General features: G+C 38.4%; 1 protein-coding gene across 10 annotated transcripts in view; it reads left to right on the top strand.

The window, feature by feature from the left end:
• OTOGL (otogelin like) overlaps window positions 1–19,433 on the top strand; it is a 105,098-nt gene extending 85,665 nt beyond the window's left edge. For 8 of the 10 annotated variants that reach the window (XM_074902799.1, XM_074902798.1, XM_074902800.1 and 5 more), the window contains 7 exons: window positions 953–1,131; window positions 5,412–5,516; window positions 7,139–7,258; window positions 10,330–10,375; window positions 12,275–12,346; window positions 14,444–14,523; window positions 17,096–19,433. In XM_074902799.1, the coding sequence (XP_074758900.1) occupies window positions 953–1,131; window positions 5,412–5,516; window positions 7,139–7,258; window positions 10,330–10,375; window positions 12,275–12,346; window positions 14,444–14,523; window positions 17,096–17,296 (803 nt within the window). In that variant the 3' untranslated portion in view covers window positions 17,297–19,433. The remainder of the gene's footprint in view (window positions 1–952; window positions 1,132–5,411; window positions 5,517–7,138; window positions 7,259–10,329; window positions 10,376–12,274; window positions 12,347–14,443; window positions 14,524–17,095) is intronic. The other 2 variants (XM_074902806.1, XM_074902801.1) reach the window with 1 other exon arrangement.
• Window positions 19,434–20,574: the final 1,141 nt, after the last annotated feature.

The raw sequence follows: 20,574 nt of genomic DNA, 5'->3' as shown, positions 1-20,574 counted from the left end.
AAAGGACATTTAGTTTTTAGTAAAAAGGACATTCAAAGAAAGCAGAAATAGGACCATAATAACCTTCTCATATGTAAACACTCTTTTTTTTCTTGATTTTATGGGTGTCTATCTAGTTATGCAATTATGTTCTCTTTTCTAAATATGATGCTTTGTCTGCTAACCCATCCATTTTGTTTCTGTTCTGGTGGGGTGTAGGAGTGTTGTTAAACTGCCCATCCTTTCAGAGTCAGCTATGGTCTCTCTGGTGAGAGGCAAATAGGAAGCAGGTTGTGAACGTTAGCTGAATGTGAGCGGTGTGACTGCTCATAGTCCACTGTTGAGCACAAATGAAACAACATCTCACACCAGAACAATAGACCTGTCTGGCCAGTATGAGAGTAGGTACCGAGTCTTAAGATCAGACCTCTGCTCCTTTCTCTCACTCAGCTACCCTGTGGAGACTAGATTTCAGCTCTACTGTGCACAGGGATGCTTGAGGTATGCTGTAATTTTGACTGCAGCCCAGGCTAGACTGCCTCCAGGAGCAAGGCACACATTTACAGTATAGCTTGAGCATATTACTGTCCCACAGGTAATTGTAGATACACTAGCTTAATTGGCAGAAAGGCTACATTTTGTGATTTGCAGAATAATTCATATAGTGTACTTAGCTATGTTAATTACTAGAACTCCTTAAAAATAAGAACAGATAATTTTTTTTTTTTTTTTTTTTTTTTTTTTACTTCCATAGTAGGAACACTATCAATTTTAGGCAGTTTTGGATTTTGTAGCATTTTCTTAAACTGAATTATACATCCTCCCACCCTTCTTTGGTAATTAAAACCACAAACCAATCAAGTCTAAAAGTCCCAATACTGTTGCAGAGCATAGGGCTTCACAGTGATTCTGTTAATTTGCTTGATGATCTAGTTTTTTCCCCTCTGGTAACATTTATTTCTTTTGGTGTTAGAGAAGGATGATGTGTGTATCTTCCAGGAGGTCACAGTACTGAATCCTGGACAGTCAGTGATTCAGTACTTGGATGGAGACCTTTGTTACACTGTACAGTGTTTACAAGACAAAGATCTGAACACAGGATACAATGCCATACATTTTACAATGGTGAACTGTTCCCAGCAATGTGAAGCTGTGAGTATTCTTAAAATACAGGAATGATTAATTTGTGAGCACAACTACACCATTAGGATAAAAGCCAAGGTGAAGACTTTCACTAGTCCTGTTTGCTCAGCAAGAACTTGAGAACTTAACAGTGATGTGTATCTTAGAATCACAGAATCTTTTAAGTTGGAAAAGATCTTTAAGATCAAGTCCAACCATTCACCTAACACTACCAAGTCCACCACTAAACCATGTCCCTAAGCACCACAGCTACATGTCTTTTAAATATCTTCAGGGATGGTGACTTAACCATTTCTCTGGGCAGCCTGTTCCAGTGCCTGACAACCCTTCTGGTGAAGAAATTTTTGCTAATGTCCAATCTAAACCTCCCCTGGTGCAACTTGAGGCCATTTCCTCTTGTCCTATCTCTTGTTACTTGGGAGAAGAGACCAACACCCATCTCGCTACAACCTCCTTTCGCATAGTTGTAGAAAGTGATAAGGTTTTCCCTCAGCCTCCTTTTCTCCAGGCTAAACTCTCATTCCGTCAGCCACTCCTCACAAGAGGAACCCTTCACCAGCTCTGTTCCCCTTCTTTGGTTATGCTCCAGCACTTCAATGTCTTTCTTGTAGTGAGAGGCCCAAAACTGAATACAGTATTCAAGGTGCGGCATCACCAGTGCCGAGTACAGGGAGACAATCACTTCCCTGTCCCTGCTGGCCACACTATGTCTGATACAAGCCAGGATGCCATTGGCCTTCTTGGCCACCTGGGCACACTGCTGGCTCATGTTCAGCCATCTGTCAACGAACATTCCCAGGACCTTTTCCAATGGGCAGCTTTACTCTTCCCAAAGTCTGGAGTGTTGCATGGGGTTGTTGTGACCCAAGTGCAGGTCCCAGCACTCAGCCTTGCTGAACCTCATACAGTTGGCCTCAGCCCATGGCTCCAGCCTGTCCAGGTCTCTCTGCAGAGCCTTCCTACCCTCAGGCAGATCAACACTCCCACCAACTTGGTATCATCTGCAAAATTCCTGAGGGTGCACTTGATCCCCTTGTCCAGAGCATTGATAAAGACATTCAATAGAACTGGCCCCAGTACTGAGCCCTGGGGAACACCACTTGTGTCCAGTCACCAACTGGATTTAATTCCATTCACCACAACTCTTTGGGCCTGGACATCCAGCCATTTTTTTACCCAGTGAAGAGTACACTCGTCCAAGCTATGAGCAGCCAGTTTTGCCAGGAGAATGCTATGGGAAATGGTGTCAAAGGCCTTACTAAAGTCTAGGTAGACAACATCCACAGCCTTTCCCTCATCCATGTTGCCTTGTCACAGAAGGAGATGAGGTTAGTCAAGCAGGACCTGTCTTTCATAAATCTATGTTGACTGGGCCTGATCACCTGGTTGTCCTGTATGTTCCGTATGACGGCACTCAAGATGTGCTCCATAACCTTCCCCAGCCCTGAGGTCAGACTGACAGGCTTGTAGTTCCCCAGATCCTCCTTCCAACCCTTCCTGTAGATGGGCATCACATTTGCTAACTTCCAGTCAGCTGGGACCTTCCCAGTTAGCCAGGACTGCTGATAAATGATAGAAAGTGGCTTGGTGAGCACCCCAGCCAGTTCCTTCAGTACCCTTGGGTGGATCCCATCCAGCCCCATAGACTTATGTGTGTCTAAGTGGTGTAGATCACTAACCCTTTCTCCTTGGATTATGGTGGCTACATTCTGCTCCTGATCCCCGTCTTCTAGCTCAGGGGGCTGGGTACCTGGGGAATAACTGGTCTTACTATTAGAGACTGAGGCAAAGAAGGCATTAAGTACCTCAACCTTTTCCCTATCCTTGGTCACTGTGTTTCCCCACACATCCAATAAAGGATGGAGATTCTCCTTAGTGCTCTCCTTTTGTTACTAATGTATTTATAGAAATACTTTTTACTGTCTTTTATGGCAGTAGCCAGATTAAGTTCTAGTTGGGTTTTGGCCCTTCTAATTTTCTCCCTGCATAACCTTACTACATCCTTGTAGTCCTCCTGAGTTGCCTGCCCCTTCCTCCAAAGCTCATAAACCCTCCTATTTTTTTCCTGAGCTCCAGACAAAGCTCTCTTTTCATCCAGGCTGGTCTTCTTCCCCACTGGCTTTTCTTTTGGCACATGGGGACAGCCTGCTCCTGTGCCTTTAAGATTTCCTTCTTGAAGAATGTCCAGCCTTCCTCTACATCTTTGCCCTACAGGACTGTCTCCCAAGGGACTCTGTCAACCAGTTTCCTAAACAGGTCAAAGTCTGCCCTCCAGAAGTCCAAGGTAGCTGTTCTGCTGATCCTTCTTCTTACTTCTCCAAGAATCAAAAACTATTATTCTGTGATTGCTATGCCCAAGACAGACTCCAACCATCATATGACCCATAAGTCCTTCTGTGTTTGCAAGAAACAAGTCCAGCAGAGCACCTTCCCTAGTTGGTTCACTCACCAGCTGTGTCAGGAAGTTATCTTTCACACACTCCAGGAACCTCATAGACTGTTTCCTCACTGCGGTATGGTATTTCCAGCAGACATGTGGTAAATTGAAGTCCCCCATGAGAATAAGGGCTAGTGACTGTGAGACTTCTCTCAGCTGCTTATAGAATATTTCATCTGCCTCTTAATCCTGCTTGGGTGGTCTATAACAGACTCCTATCATGATATGTACCTTGTTGGCCTTCCCCCTGATTCTTACCTGTAAACATTTAGCCCTATAGTCACCATCATTAAGCTCTAGAAAACCAAAACACTCCCTGACATACAGGGATACCCCACTGCCTCTCCCTCCTTGCCTTCTGAAAGGTTTATAACCAGCCATTGCAGCACTCCAGTTGTGCAGTTCATCCCACAATGTTCTTGTGATGGCAACTATATCATAGTTTTCCTGCTGCACAATGGCTTCCAGCTCCTCCTGTTTATTGCCCATGCTGTGTGCATTGGTGTAGGTGCACTTCAGTTGGGTTAGTGATCCCGCTACATTTTTTGGGGGAGAAGCTCTAATTCCTATGTGACCATTCTCAGGTTCTTCCATGGTTTTTAACACATCAATACCCCTGTGTCTTTGCTGCTGTGCAGATCTCCATCTCCCACCTCCACTGAGATGGCAGATCAAAGGACCTCACTAGTACACCATATCTCAAACGTTGGCGTGCTGTCCCCAGGCTTATCTCTAGCAAGCCTGGTTTTATCCCTTTTCCCCTTCAATTCTTCTTTAAAGCTCTTTCAGTGAGCCATGCTAATTCCTGTGCAAAGATCCTTTCCCCCCTTTGAGGCAGGTGTACCCCTTCTGTCACCAGCAGGCCTGGTGTTGTGTAGACTGACCCATGAGCAAAACACTCAAAATTCTGATGCTGACATCAGGCTCTGAGCCAGATAATGATTTCCTAGCTCTTCCAGTTTCTTCCCTCAGTATTGTCTGCAACTGGAAGGATAGAGGAGAACACTACTTGTGCTCCTGATCCCTTAACCAGTCATCCCAAAGCCCTGAAGTCTCTCTTGAATGCTGTTGGACTTCTTGTTGCAATTTTATTGTTGCCTACATGAAAAATCAATAATGGATAATAATCTGAGGGCCATACCAGGTTAGGAAGTTTTCTCTTCACATCTTGGGCCCCAGGGAATTAGCAGACTTCTCTAAGAAGTGAGCCTGGTCTGCATATTGGGCCTTCCGTTCCCTTCAGAAGGGAGCCTCCTATGACAGTGATCCATCGTTTTTTCTTTATGGAAGCAGTTTTGATGCAGGCTGACTTAACCTTGGTGACACCTCCAATCTAGATGAACCATCATCCTTGTTACTGTTCAGTTCCACTTGCAGAGTGTCATGCCCATTATGCAAGGGCACCTGGAAAGGTGGGGCAGTCACAGAGATGTGCCTGCTGTGCCAGGCAGGAACTTGTTGCCATTACTTTAAGTCACTGTGTTCAGTCAGGCACAGAGAGGATGTGGAATCCTCCATATCATGTGTTCTGTTTGCCTGTTAGGCCTGTCTCAGGGCAGGCAGGGCGCGTATTCTCTCTCGCACTCCCTGATACTACTCAACCTGCTCACCTCCTCTCAGAGCATTGCCACTAAGCAGAAGAGTCCCTCTATCTGGCTGCACCTCCCACATCTTTTGTGTCCAGGATTAATTTTGAGAGGCAATTTCTAGTAGCATACATAAAGATACCCATCTGTATATTGTTTCTCTTGGTATATTCAGTTTCAGAAATCAATGAATTTTCATATATTATATATTTTTTAAATGCCTTTTTTTGTTTTTGTTTTTGTTTTTTCCTTTCCTTTCTTTCCAGCATCAAATATATATTCCGTCCTCCAGTCATTATACTTGTTGTGGTACCTGTCAAAATGTGTCCTGCTCTTTTCATAATGAGAATGGAACGCTAATTGTGTATGAGGTAAGCACCCCTGACCAGGGATAGAAAATAACTATAATGAGATGATAAACAGGTCTCTGACAGTCACTTCTTAGTTAACTCATGCTGTGAGTCTTGCTTCATACCTCCTTACTGCTGGTTACTCACTTAGGAACTATTTATGGTATACGATGTGAAAAAAATGTGTTTATTTAAAGACCTGCCTTTTCACACTAGGTGAATGTCATGTCCCGCTCAGATGAGAGAGAAAAGTGACTCAAATCCCCAGTGGAGCGCACAAGTCTCCAAGTCCAAGCATTTATTAACTACCCACAATGTACTAATTGAACATACAATAATTGGCTAGGTATATAGCAAGTTGTGGGGAGCAATACAATATGCCTTGCATTTCTTAATGGAAAAAGGAAAAGAGGGAGATAGAGGGAAAGGGTAAATACAGATCACCGGTCTGGGTTTCTGCCCTGATCCTGCTGGGGAGGGTTCCAGGAGACGGCCGTCTTTTTCTCTGGCATCCATCTTCTCCACTTCACTGCTGTCTCCAGCCCCCCCCTTTCTTTTCCCCCTCCTTGATTTATACCCACTTTTCTTGGGTCTGTCCCCTAGGTCGACCCACATAGCTACGTATCCCATGTACGGGGAGGGGTAAGGTGTTTCATGGGATGATGTAATTTGCATGATCATGACAGCCCTCGTTAGCGTATTGAGGGGTGTTAACTTTAATATGGATTTTGTGGATAATGAAGCAAAAGTCACTCACTGGACATATGGCCCTTGAAATCTGGCCAGGTGCCACAGAGCAGGGCTGTCCTGTCTCCACAAAGCTCTCTCCACCAGCTGCATCTTGTGTTATTGGGGCAGCCTTATCAGCTTCGACCTCCACGCTATCCACCCTGTGACTCATAGTTTTGTCTTGCGAGTGTTTGAGGCATTCCTTCAATCAGCCTCAATTTTTGCTTTCTCAGGCTGTTTTTCTTAGTTTCTTACAGGCTTGGTTTCTCGTCTCTCACATCCCACTCCATGACTCAAACACTCTTATCTCTCACAGTGAATACCTTATTTCTTTTTATTGGTTGTAATATTTTCTACAAAGATATGCAAATTTCATCATTTACCTAAGGCTGGATGTGCTCTAAGTGCAGGGTAGGGTTCAAATTGTAACTCTAAATCATATACTGTGATTTAGATGGGTTGGGAGCTTCTGAGTCCACATCAGGACTCCTATGTTTCCCTCTTCTCCACATTCTGGTTTCTACAGAAAGGAAGTATGCAAACTGAAACCGGGGTTTAGGATCCTGATGTTGTGTTCCAGCATCCACATACAAGGAAATTTAGATGTGGCCATGACTTGGTGCATGCTTTCCATTGCTTTCAGAGCAAACTTTTTTTCTGGCACAAAGCCCTTCATTTCTGAACTAGAACACCCATGCTGAGCAGCATGCTGGAGAGTAGAGCCATAGCTCCAGGGAGGAGTAGCCACTGGTGGTTAGAGGATGGTCTTCCATTTTACCACCTATGAGTGGTCTGCACTTTCCTCTCCAGTAGGTACTACAGCATGAGGGCACCACTTTTACAGACATTTGAGGTGGGAGATAAAGCTGAAATGTTTTGTCTTTCTTGACAATGGCTTTGTTTTATAAATCCAGGAAGGAAGCACCTGGAGCTCCAACTGCACCAACTACAAGTGTGCAAAGACTGCTGCGGGGGCTATCATACTGGGATCAAGTGTTGTCTGCCCCCCTTTTAATGACACTGAGTGTACAAAGGTTTGTACTTTGAGTGAGGTAAGTGACAATAACTGATCTGGAGTTTGGCTTACACTTGACAACACATGCATGCTTCATCCACTTTCTTTAAATTAAAAAAAGTGGTAAGTGAAAACATGTAAGCAAGCATTTTACAGTCTTGTTTTCTATATGCCTGTTTGCTTTTTGACTACAAAATATCGGTGAGGAGCATGCAAATTCATTTTGGGTCTTAATGATGACTTCTTTTAAAATATTGTGGAATTGGAATCATACTTGACATACCACTATATAAAGTGCTAATCACTGTGTCTTTGGAATAACACTTTGCCAAGTTTATAGTACACATGCACTAAATAAATGGAATCAAGCAATTCAGAAATGCTGCATATAAAAGTGGGCTATATTAACAATTCCTTAAGTTGTGCAAAGATTAGAAAGCTGACAGAGTATATATAAACTTTATTATCTCTTAAACTAAACTTTGTAAAACATAATAAAAAATATCTATCATACATGAAAGGGTACCTACCTATATAATATATCTAACAACGTAAATTTGGCATACCCATATGAACTGAAGAATGTGGATGCTTCATGTACATTACATATTTGTTCACAATTTGATCTCTAATGTAATACTTCTCTAACTTTATAATACTTATAATTCTTGCACTTGCAGTACACCATATATTTAATATGAGCTACAAATAATAATAAAATAAATATACATTTAGAGAGGGTAACATTGCTGCCTTGACTACAGATTATAAATTTAGCACAAGTCCTACTTATCCATTGCATTTTTTAAAAAAAGTCCTTATTTCTTCCAATCTTGAAGAAGGCATTCTATCTAAAATTAATGCCTATTCTATTTTGACTTTATGCTCGAGTTTCTTCCTTGGAACCCTTTTGTCACCATCTATTATGATCTTTCCTTGGTAATAATGGTTAAGGTTTTAAAGAATGACACCCAAAAATTAACATCCTGTATCAGTCTGACCTGTTTGTCAGAGGTGCTGAGTGTAGACTTGAATCAGTAGCTGAGAAAGCTCTTCTGACAGGCAGCTAAGGATAATTTACAAATGTGGATTTAAGAGGCTGAATTTAGTGCTCATTTAAGAAGTTCTTGATCAACTTATTCTGTAGTTTTTCTGTAATGAGATTAAAAAAATGCATGCTAGCATGAAAATATGGAAGCTTAAAAATGTATTTTGTCTGTTGTTATTGTAGGAGTGCTATTTATCTTAAATTCTCTGCTTGATAGGCAGTTCTGGGACATGCACTAAAATTGTGGGTGCATGTTTCTTTTTTGCACCCATTCTGACAGCCTTTCTCTCTGTCTCCCTCTCATGCTCTCTTTTAATTTCAAAAGGACCTTTTATCACTTTCGTACATTTTTACTTTCTAGCTAAGAAGCAACTTTAGTGTAAATCAGTAACAAAGACAGTGAGAAAAAGAATTGAACACACCAATGTGCAGTTAATGTTCTCTTTCAAAAGTTAATATATATATATATTTAATATTGTAAAGAGCTAATTATTAGATACTAATTTTCTCCTTGGCATATGATCAGTGTAAATCCTTTTACATCATCAGCAAAGTTGCAATCATGAATTTTTTAAACTATCCTAATAAATTCAGTGGTGGGGAAATAGATGGTAGTGGATGATATAAAAAGATGCTTATAGAAATTAAGTGGCTTATTCAAAGGAGACTAGATAGATGAGATAAGCAGTGATGAGTTCATTTCCAGTGTCAAAGGCTGTAAATAATTTGTGAACCAAACCTTCAGGTGATACATATCATAGATTCATAGAATGGTTTGGGTTGGAAGGGACCTTAAAGACCATCTAGCCAACCCCCCCTGCCATGGGCAGGGACACCTTCCACTAGAGCAGGTTGCTTAAAGCCCCGTCCAACCTGGCCTTGAACACTGCCAGGGAGGGGGCAGCCACAACTTCTCTAGGCAACCTGTTCCAGTGTCTCACCACCCTCATAGTAAACAATTTATTCCTTACATCTAATCTAAATCTACCCTCTTTCAGTTTAAAGCCATTACCCCTCATCCTATCACTACATGCCCTTGTAAAAAGTTCCTCTCCAGCTTTCTTGTAGGCTCCCTTTAGATACTGGAAGTTAGCTATAAGGTCTCCTTGGAGTCTGAACAAGGTCTCCAGGCTGAACAACCCCAACTCTCTCAGTCTGTCCTCAAGAGGGAGGTGCTCCAGCTCCCTCATCATCTTCATGGCTCTCCTCTGGACTCATTCAAGCAGATCCGTGTCCTCCTTATGTTGGGGGTCCCAGAGCTGAACACAGCACTCCAGATGGGGTCTCATGAGAGCAGAGTAGAGGGGGAGAATCACCTCCCTCAACCTGCTGCTCACACTTCTTTCGATGCAGCTCAGGATACAGTTGGCTTTCTGGGCTGCAAATGCACATTGTTGGGTTATGTTGAGCTTCTTGTCAACCAATACCCCCAAGTTCTTCTCCATAGGGCTGCTTTCAATCCACTCATCACCCAGCCTGTATTTGTGTTTGGAATTGCCTCAACCCATGGGCAGGACCTTGCACTTGGCCTTGTTGAACTTCATGGGGTTTGTACAGACCCACCTCTCATGCTTGTCCAGGTCCCTCTGGATGGCACATCCCTTCCGTCCAGTGTGTCAACTGCACCACACAGCTTGGTGTTGTCAGCAAACTTGCCAAGGGTGCACTCAGTCCCACTGTCCACGTCACCAACAAAGATGTTAAACAGTGCTGGTCCCAATACAGACCCCCAAGGAACACCACTTGTCACTGCTCACCACTTGGACATTGAGCTGTTGACCTCAACTCTTTGAGCACAACCATCCAGCCAATTCCTTATCCACCGAGTGGTCCATCTGTCAAATCCATGTCTTTCCAGCTTAGAGACAAGGATGTCATGCAGGGCAGTGTCAAATTCTTTGCACTATCTGTGTAATTCTCTTGATTTCAGTGATACAATTTTTTATTAGTTGGACATCTTTAAAACAGGGAATGTCTCAGATACAATTCACCTTTGTATTGAGCACAGTCTTTTTTGATATATTCTCCTTTTATTTTCCTAGAATGGAGGAATTGTGCAGACGTATAATGATGGCTGCTGCAAGACCTGTAAGTGATGAAGGCTGCAATATGTGCTAGTTTGGCTTTGGTTTTGGAGGGCTTGTTTTTTAACCTCAGTTGCTGGGACATAAAGAAGCAAAAAGCATGCAGTACCCTCACAACTCACATAAAATTGTTATAGTTACCTAACTACTCCTATTAAAAGGTCTTTTGCTTCATTTGGCTGCTGACTTGGTGATTTTTAACATTACTGTTCTGGAGTATAACCAAATCTCTCCAAATATAACCTGTGGAAAATGAAAAGTTATCCTGATTAAAACAATGGGAACATTCTCTGTATTGCTAAGCTGACTCTAAAATATTACCTGTATAATTTTCACTATAAAAGATAAGGATTTCCCCCCCTAAAATTGATTCCTAATTTGATGACATTTTGAAGTATGTCTCCAAGCTTACCAATGTATTCTGTATCATTAGTATGTGTTTTCTAGGGCTAAAATACTGGAATTTTTTTTTTTTTTAATTCCAAATGAGGAAAAGTTATAGTAATAGTGATGGTAGCAACCCTTATATAAAATTGACTCTTTAATATCTGGGAATACATTCACATTTTCTGAGTGTGTAACTTTAAAATATGAATTGTGATGCAAGCTTTTTTATGCAACTTTAAAACTTTTATGCAACTTTAAAAGTCAGTTGAGAATAAACTGATTTTTTTCTGCAGTTTTGACTAGGAAAGGTTTTATTATCAAGGTATATAATTATGTATACATAAAAATAAAACACTCTTGTCTAAAAACAATTGTGTAGAGCAAGAACTTATTGAATGCCACAGAAAATCCTCCCTCTCTTTTCTGGCATTTTTTGTGTTCAGCATTAGAATTAAAATATAAAACCAAATTAGTATTTGGAGCTTTTTTAAAGAAACCTTTACTTACTAATATCAAATAGGAAGTCACAGACTTATAACCATATATTGCACACTTCCTAATAGAATTCTGAAGTACAATGCATTGTAGATAATTTGGCAATAAGGCAAAATAGTCATATTTATCAAATACAGAAAAATACATAAGTTTTCAAGTTATGCAAAGCTTTGAAAGTGAACTGCAAGTATTACTGTTCTATTGTATCCAACACATAGAAAATAAAAGCTATTTTAATACAACAGAATAGTTTTTGAATGAGAATCAGCATAGAAACGTAACACACCAGAATTGTGCTAAAAACTTACTATTCAATATTTTTTCTCTAATGAGATAAACTATGTTGAAAAATATTTAACTAACCTCCCCCAATTAGGTTGGCTTTATTTAGAAAATTAGTCTAAAGAACTACTGGTGACTGTTTCTCTGTTGGTCAGGAAGATTTATAATATTGGCCGTATTCTGTGGCCTCAGGAAAGGCATCGTTATACTTCAGAAATACTTGCTGAGGTGGCTGCTAAGAAACCAGATATAATTCATACAATTTTATATTATTTATTTTTTATTTCTTGTTCTTTTTTTATTTTTTTATTTTTTTTTAACTAAAAGCATGTGCCCTGTGGTGAAGCAGTTAAAAAGAATACTTATAAATAGAGCTTGCAACACTTTGGGGGTTTAATGGGAACAAATGATCTTTCTGAAAGAGCTTGATTCAATGCATGCAAAGTGAGTGCATATATTTAATTCTTACCTTGCCATAGAGAGACTCATTGCAAAAGTCTGGTTTACAAGGAAGCATCATTCCAGTTTTGTGTTAACCAGGAGAGTAATAAAGTTTAGGCCATCTTTAGTGAGACTTCAAGCAGCTGCAGAGTTTCTAAATTTGGAAGACTAACAGAAAAGTTCATCATCTTTTGCTAAAAGAAAAATTGCAGTTGGCGGTGTAAGAATTAATGAAATGTTATATATTTTAAAATGTTTTTATTTCATGAGAAACTTATATTCCTAATGATTCTGCCAGGTTCTGGATTGGGTGTATTACCCTTTGCCATTAGTCCAGTAGTGTCTACTCATAGTATTAATTGTGAACCAGGTATTACTTTTAATGATGTATTTTCTTTTTTTAATAATAGTGTAAGCACTGCTTGATATACACGTATAGCTGTCATCACCATTAAATGTTACCATATAGTTAATGGTACCTGGCCTGATGCTGATCCCCTGTTGGCCTCCCAAATCAGTGGTTTTGTAAAGCCTTGTTAGGGTCTGCTGCTCAGCACCTGTCAGAATTAGGTTCATCCATTTATGATATGCACTGCTGATGGTTCTTCCTCCTGTTCTGAAACTGGTTTTAATACATGAACTTACTGTACAGGGTAATTGTAATAAGAAATGGTACTTTAAAAAATATCATCATCCTGAATACAGGTATCAAAAGATTCTAAATCTGATCCCAGGTCTCTGAATTTAATGACTGAACTGTTTTTTGCCTTAAAATAGAGCAAGAGCGTGTATTACTGCCCAGTCTCACATTTGAAATATGGATTTATGCTGTCTTTCTTCATCTCAAACAATGTTTTACAAAGTTATGAAAATGTTTTTGGGGGAACATACAATTACAAACACGTGTTAATAAATACTCTACACCAGAAATTACATAATGTTATGGAACTGTTGCATTATGATAATAATTCTTTGCTTTTAAGGATAGGTAAGTCACAGAAACTCCTTACTCAAATAAGGAGTGAGTAAAAACAGCACACCTGATACTGAATGCAGATCTTCTTGACAGTTGAAGGCTGGCGAGAGAAAAGTATAGCAGCAGAATTTTCATCAGACATCAGCACCTTATATGCTGAAATGTCATACATCTCTGACTTGTACAAGTACAAAGGTTGCATTGTCTACACATATTCATGCTGGCAAGTGCTTTCTGAAATACCACAGGACTTCTTTTTCTTAAGTGTTGCTGAAGAAGGAAAACCAAGATGCTGTAGGCTAACAACTTTGATCGTACAGTGATCTGCTAGTTCAGTAACAGAATCTTGTTTGATCCTGCAATGCACAGATTAAAATCTAACTGAACTCTGCAGCCAGCCTAATTTTTAAATACCCACTGGAGCTGTGGGTTTCTCAGAACTCATTTATCTTACAAAACTGCTCACAAGCTTCTGGGGAACAGAAAAGTTGTTCTTCTTGTGTATACCCAACAGTGCAGGCATGTGCTGAAGGTGGAGAAACTGCTGAATAGTGGTTATTATTTTGTACGCTGGATGTCTAGAACTGTTGCCTAACAAAACTAATAGATTATTTTGATGGGTAGTGAAATAGGAGATCTAAATAACTACTGTTACACAGATAGTAATAACAGTCTGATATAGAGTGCAGCATGAAAGAGTGTACATTTGTTTCAGTATTATGATTTATTATATTAAAAATGGCTTTGAAGTGTACAGTTTTATTTTTCAAATAAAAGAAGAAACCTTCTATCAGTATCTCCCAGAATATACTTAATGTACTTAAAATTGTAGTATGTCCCTAATCCTAGATCCATATGCTGACTCAGTGCTACATGCTTCAGTTCTGGTGGTAAAAACTGCACCAATTTAGCAAATATATACATCTCTCTCTTTCAAAACTCCCTTGAAGGACAACTTTCTCAAAAATATATTGAAATTATATAGTTCTATTTAAATTGTAAACATTCAAAATATCATCACGTTTGTAATCACATTCACCGCTTTACCTTCTCAAATGTTAAGTTCTGAAAATTTTCTAAAATGTAAAATCAAAATCTTATTTACATGCAGTGTTCCTATTAAAATAGAATTATTTCTAATACTATTGAATATTACTTAAGATAATCTTTTTTCTATTTGCTTATATCTTTCTTGCCATATGCACAATTTAAAATCATATTAATATTTTAAAATTTATAAACTCTATCTAGCTTAATGGGCCTGATACGTGCCAGCTATAAAATCAATAATTCTGCACCCGAAGTATTTATTAATATATGAGATTTTTTTCTAAAAAACAATTTAATTATGGAAGTTATAGTTACAGTGTGTATGTTAATGCAAACAAACAAAGTATAATTATTAAAATTATTTTAATAGTTTCACTTTTTCAGTAGCAGAAACAGTACAAAAGTGTATTGATTCAGTATGCATTTTCTGTATTTTATCAGGCAAAAAGGAAGAAAGGATTTGCCAGAAAATGACAATCAGGACAACCATAAGAAAAAATGACTGTATAAGTCAAAGCCCGGTAAGCATAAAAGACCTGTATCCGATGCTAGGCCTATGGTATATCAGATCAAGTATTAGGAAGTGTGTTACAGCTATCAGCAAGTTAAAAAACCTACTGCTATCTTCTCAAAAGCAGACCTTTGACCCTAGGAGTGTTATCCTACCCATAAATGGAGTAAAATTAGCTGTTCCCGTGGCTGAAAGATTGAGCCCTCCTACCTGGAGAAACATCTGCCTTCAAATGAAAAGTACACAGCATAATTACTTGTAACTAACAAAGCCATTGAACCCTTCACCATGAAATAGCACCCCACTCAAAAAAAGGATTAGAAATGCTTCCACTTAGGTTGTGATGGAAACACTGCTGCATTCCTCTTTGAAGACCTTTACTCTCTGGGTGACTTCTCCCCCATATAGCACTTGTCTTCATATCATAAATTCGTGATCCTATTTATTTATTGGTCTCCTTAAGGTATCTTATTTCTCAGCTTTGGTGTAGCCCCATCTACAAAACCCACGACTTGTCCAAGCAGCAAATGTGCTTCTCATGTAGCACTTAAGGCAGAAGCAATTGACACAGTATCTTGAGATTTCCAAAAGCCCTCTGGTAAGATTCTGATGAAGAACCTAAACATTTATAAGGCAAGAGGCAAAATATCATTACAGACTGAAAGGTGAGCAGGTGAATTTCCATCCTGATAGAAGGTCAGCTGTGACATGCCTGAAGTTTAATAGTATTAGTAAGTGTGGTGTATTCATTTAGTTTTAGAAGAAGGGTTAGTAATGAGAGAGTATAAATATGTAGATGAAATTACAGTTATTTACCATAGTTAAGAGGAGAGAAGACTGTGGACACCTTCACAGTTACTTCAACAACCTAGGTTAAGGGACGGCAATACAACAAAACAAAGACATGGTATTGACTAAAGCAAAGAGTATCAAAAAGACAGATTTAGTTAAACCTCCTAGGTTTTCAAGCTAGCTGAAAAGGACCTTGCCCTTGCATCCAGTTCTGTGAAAGCCTCTGTTAAATGCTCTCCTGCAGACAGAAAGGCTAATTAAGAGTTACGACAATTAGGGAATAAGATAGGGAGTGGAAACAAACTGATTCTAGTAACTCTTACAAGCCAAAGGTGCAATATTATTGAGAGTGCTCTGTGCGGTTATGGTCCCTCTACATTGTTGCAGAACAAGAGAGGGTTCAGAGAGGAGCAACAAGAATGTTGGCCGGGACATTCCATGAGTGGCACAACAAATGAAACCTTCCTTTTTATGATTTTCTATTGTAGGTTCTTTATCTTTTCTTCTCCCTCTAACAATCTTCTAAAAAGACCTACCCCTATCCCACTTCCATCTGTATTACAACACGTTTTTCCCCCTATCTTCTTGTTCCCTATTTCAGTGATGGCTTCTCACCCTTCCCACAGTCCTGATTCCCTTACCCTTCACCCAGAAGTACCTCCAGATTTTCTGGTCCTCAAAATCTCTATTCATATCCTTAGCTCCTCTTCCTTTCCTCTCCATCTCCCCTACTGCATAACCCTTGGTACTGTATTTAATTGCAGGATTTTGCCGCATCAAATGGCAGTACCTGAAATGGCTGGTTGTGGAATAACATACATGTTCTTTGGACAGATTAATGCTGTTAAACTTTATATAGGGCTGAGTATGATTACATTTAATTAATTAATAAATGAGATTATTAGTGCTTAGGACAAGGTCTTTTTTTTCCCCTGTCAAATTTCAGGAAAGTTGTTAAGAGTAACCTTTTGGTCTAATTTGTTTGGATATGGCTCCTTGTTCACAGACTCTTTGAAAGGGAGTGGATCAAACCATCTTTTGTATGGCTCACTTGCATAAGAAATCAGATTTAAAACTATCACAAAAAGAACTAGATCTGGTATGGTCATTCTTGTTTTCCCAGCATATCAACTCTGCTTAAGTTTTAATTAAAAAGTATCAATTTCTTTTTTGTCAGACTATCAGCTAAGAAGACTTCACATAATGTTCTTAGAGAAAGCTTTCCTCTGCTGAAGTCTAGAGCACAAATAATTTTATAGCCAGTCTCTGCACTTGGTTTGTTACTGTATCTACTTTTTGGATATACTTGTTACAGTGATAACACAGCTAATATTGGCATGCCCTTAGTCATAAGCAGTATGAATAACAAAGGGAAATTTTTTTCACTGATACGCTTTTCCTCGCAAACCTTCAAGAACAAGGATAGACCTTCCTCTGTTTTGCTTAGAAGGATTTAACTTTTCAGCACTGAATATGAAAAGAACATGAATTTAGCTATGCTATTTTGAAGTTATTAATTTGTAAACTAGAGATTCAAATTTGGTATCCATAGCACAACATTTTACTCAACGTTAAGACAGAACACACGATTACACAATCAAAAAAAAAGTTCAATTAAAAAAATTATTTAAAATGTGTCTACACAGATTGAATTTTAGAAGATAAAATAATTTTTAAGACTAGCATCCTTTTCAAGTGCAAAAGTGGGTTTTAATCACAAAGAAGTTGAAATGTAATATCTTTATAACAAAATTTGAGATGTCTAATTTCAGTTCTTATTTTACTCATAGATAAATGTGGCTTCTTGTGATGGAAAATGCCCGTCTGCAACAATTTTCAATGTCAATATTGATAGCCATTTAAGGTTCTGTAAATGTTGTCGAGAAAATGGAACACGTAATCTGACTGTGCCACTACGCTGCTCAGGAAATGGCACTGAAATTATGTACGTCATTCAAGAGCCTATAGACTGCTCATGCCAATGGAACTGAACATTCTTGTGGCTATGATTTAATCTGAAGAATTAAAATTAATTTCCTTTCACCAGACTCTATTTTTTGACCTTGGATAGCTACAGCACTCCACAGGGAAGAAAAAAATTATATAATGTAACTTTTCACAAATTTAGTAAAGATGATGTTCTTCATTGTTCTTCAAATCTTCTTTTAAAATATTGGCATGTATGCAAAGAAAAATATAAATCCTTTTGAAGAAGGCATAATTTAGCCATCATTTATTTCTACTCAGTGGCTTTCTGATGAGCTGTTGAAAGCTGGTTAACAACTGTGCTTCCAGTGTTTTTTAAGATTTTGGATTGTGGCTACCTATCAAAGTTCAGAATTTCTCAGTGGTTCTTTTCCTTTTTCTTAGAAACTTCCAGTTGAGACCCATCTCTGGTCCCATGTTTAAATGGGAAAGCAGCATATTGGGGTTTTGAGAATGACTGAGTTAATTTATTAAAAAAATAGTGGGTTCAACCGAAACATTTTTTATCTTGCTGAAAAATCTGTCTTCTCCATAAAGCTGTTGTCAATTACTGGACTCTGCTTACACTGTAAGTCACTGAGAAACACCATGACTATGGTCTGTAAATACCTCTAGTAAATCTCCAGAGCATATAGTAGAATCTTAATAATGCCTTTAAACCTTAGACATTTATTTAATTTTTATATATATTATAAATATGAAGCATGACTAGGCAAATGCTGAACAGTTTAACCTTCTATGCCTTTATTAAAAATATGTAAAAGCTCTTTTTGATATGAAGGATTCTATTTTATATCCTTTTTTTCACTTTTCACAAACAAGAAATTTGCTGTCTTACTAGCTGTAGAATAATATTCTATGTATATATATTTATTTTAAAAAGAGGATACTGCACATTTTAACTATTCATATTGGGCTTCTTCCTTTGTTTTCCAGTTTGAAGATTTGTGTTCAATATATTTTAAAGTACATAAAAATTGGGGGTTTTTTAAAATCTTGAGATCTGGACTACTGACTGAATTTAGGATTCATAATTTTTGAGTCCAGGAAAAAGAATCCAGGTAAAATATATGATTTGAAGGGCTTAGGTGAGCTATTCATGTTCAATCAGGCTGTGAATGTCCATGATTCAGCACCTTAAACTGAATATACTCTCCCCTTTATTAAACATACTACATAATCCTATCTTAAAAACTAAGATATGATTTTAGGCTTGTTTTTAGAAGATTACTTTGCTTTATAAACTCACCGAGTGAAACTGGTTTAAATGTTGACAGTGTTTTCCTTATCATGGAATTTGTTTCAGAATTAAAATTCTTGTCTAAAAGTCTGAAAACTTTTTGACAGTTTTTATTTCAAGCTGTAATTTAATCACAAAAAGGTTGGATTATCTGTTTTATGCAATAAAAAATAAGCAATATAAAATTAAGAAAACTTAAAATCCAAGGCTATTTTGAGTCCTTGTGTGACAAATCTTTAAATGTTTGCTGTATCCAGTTTTGATGGCTTGTAAAGAAAAATAGCATATATAGTGAAATCTGTCTTTACTAATAAGACTATCATCTACCCATCCACCTCCTCAAAAATAGTGACTAGGTTTAAAAAATAAACAACAATCCATTGTATTATCAGGAAAACATTCAACCATTATAAAGAAATAGTGATCAGCTAGCAACCAAAATGCTGTTTTGAGAAAGCATTTGCACACTTTTATGATTTGTATGGCAGGTATTTCGTGTTATATACTAGGGCCTAGAATCAAATATTCTCTGATATTGCTGTCAGAATTTGTGTACAGAAACTTTTCATGCATGCCAGAAATGGAAATTAAATCATAGCCATAGCCATAAAGTTTATGTACTCATACAGCAAATTAAAAATACAATTTTAAAAGAAAAATACATCCTTAGGGCCTTTTGATTTATTAATGTAGAGATAAGCATCCTATATCTGCATCAAGAGAGTCTGGCCCAAAACTTCCTCATGAATTTAGCGTTTGATAAATTACTTAAGGAAGCTCCTACAACATAGCATCTTTCCATATAATGACCGAACACTTCATGTGTTTTGATTAAACAGCTGTGCTTTTTCTAAGATTTAGAAAGGTATTTGTAATTAAACAGAAATTAATAAACATTATTTTGCAGAATGAGAATAAATCAGTGTTGATGCAATTAATTTACCTGTCACTAAAGATGAATGATAATGCAAAATCTTAAGACAAATCTGGAAATTACAAAAGCAGTTATGATTAACTCCTGTAATAGGAAAAATGCTATTAAAAGATCGTTTTCCCGCTTATGCAATTATTCTTCTTAAAGTGTGACAATCAATAGCAATTGTGTCAGGATCCTCCCCTAAGTCTAAAATCTTACATCTTCATTGCCTTTCATTTTACAATTAAACTTCAAATTCAGGCTGATTTGGCCTGGTCAGAAAATGAACATCTATGAAAACTTGTGAACCATTTTCTGGACAGCCATCCTACCCCCATTACTTCCATAAGGTGATATTAGCATAATGTGGTATGTTTTATATAATGTGAACTAGCCCTCGCAGGCTTTGCAATGGATAGAAGGTTTGAATGATCCTGCAGTGTGGCAGGACTGTCCAGTTCCAAGTATTTCCTCGACCTGTAACTTAAATACAAACGTAGATGCAGCTTGTGGTTCTGTCTCGGTTTCCTCATCTTCAACTCTGCATTCATGCCTCAATCCCCAGCCTCAAACTGTGTGTAACCCTGTTTGCACAGGCGTCTTGTGAGCTGCTTTGGAAAGCCGATCCAACTCAAACCTAATTTAGTCAAATACCAAAATGAATTAGTTTGTTTATTATTGACTAAAAGAGCTTTAATACCCACAGAGTTCCCTCCCTTCTACTCCCTTGGAAACTAAGACTCAGATAATTTCTACTCCCCTAATAGAAAGGCCGGGAATGCCTGCCTCTCTCAAACTCCCACACTGCCACTGGAAAATGCGAGGAGCTGGGGAGAAGTTGCGTGCAGGACAGAGTGCAGGCCTTGCGCTGCAGCCCTGCTGTGCCCTGTCATTTCCCCCTTTTGCAGCTGGTTGCACCTGTCCTTCACTCCTACATTTCCAAAATTGCAAAAGGAATTCCACAGTATAAAGGCTTATACTGTGCAGTATATGTGCAGAGGTTTTTTTTAGGGCTTAATGTAAATCTATCTGTATACTTAGAATGAGATTGTAGCTGAATACAAATACATATAAATATGTAATACTATAAAATAGTAAGACTTGGGCCATCTTATTTATAGTATCTG

The sequence above is a fragment of the Athene noctua genome, chromosome 3 (genome assembly GCF_965140245.1).
Source record: "Athene noctua chromosome 3, bAthNoc1.hap1.1, whole genome shotgun sequence".
NCBI lineage: Eukaryota > Metazoa > Chordata > Aves > Strigiformes > Strigidae > Athene > Athene noctua.
The sequence above is the reverse complement of the archived record's forward strand: the minus strand, read 5'-3'. Positions and strand labels throughout refer to the sequence as shown.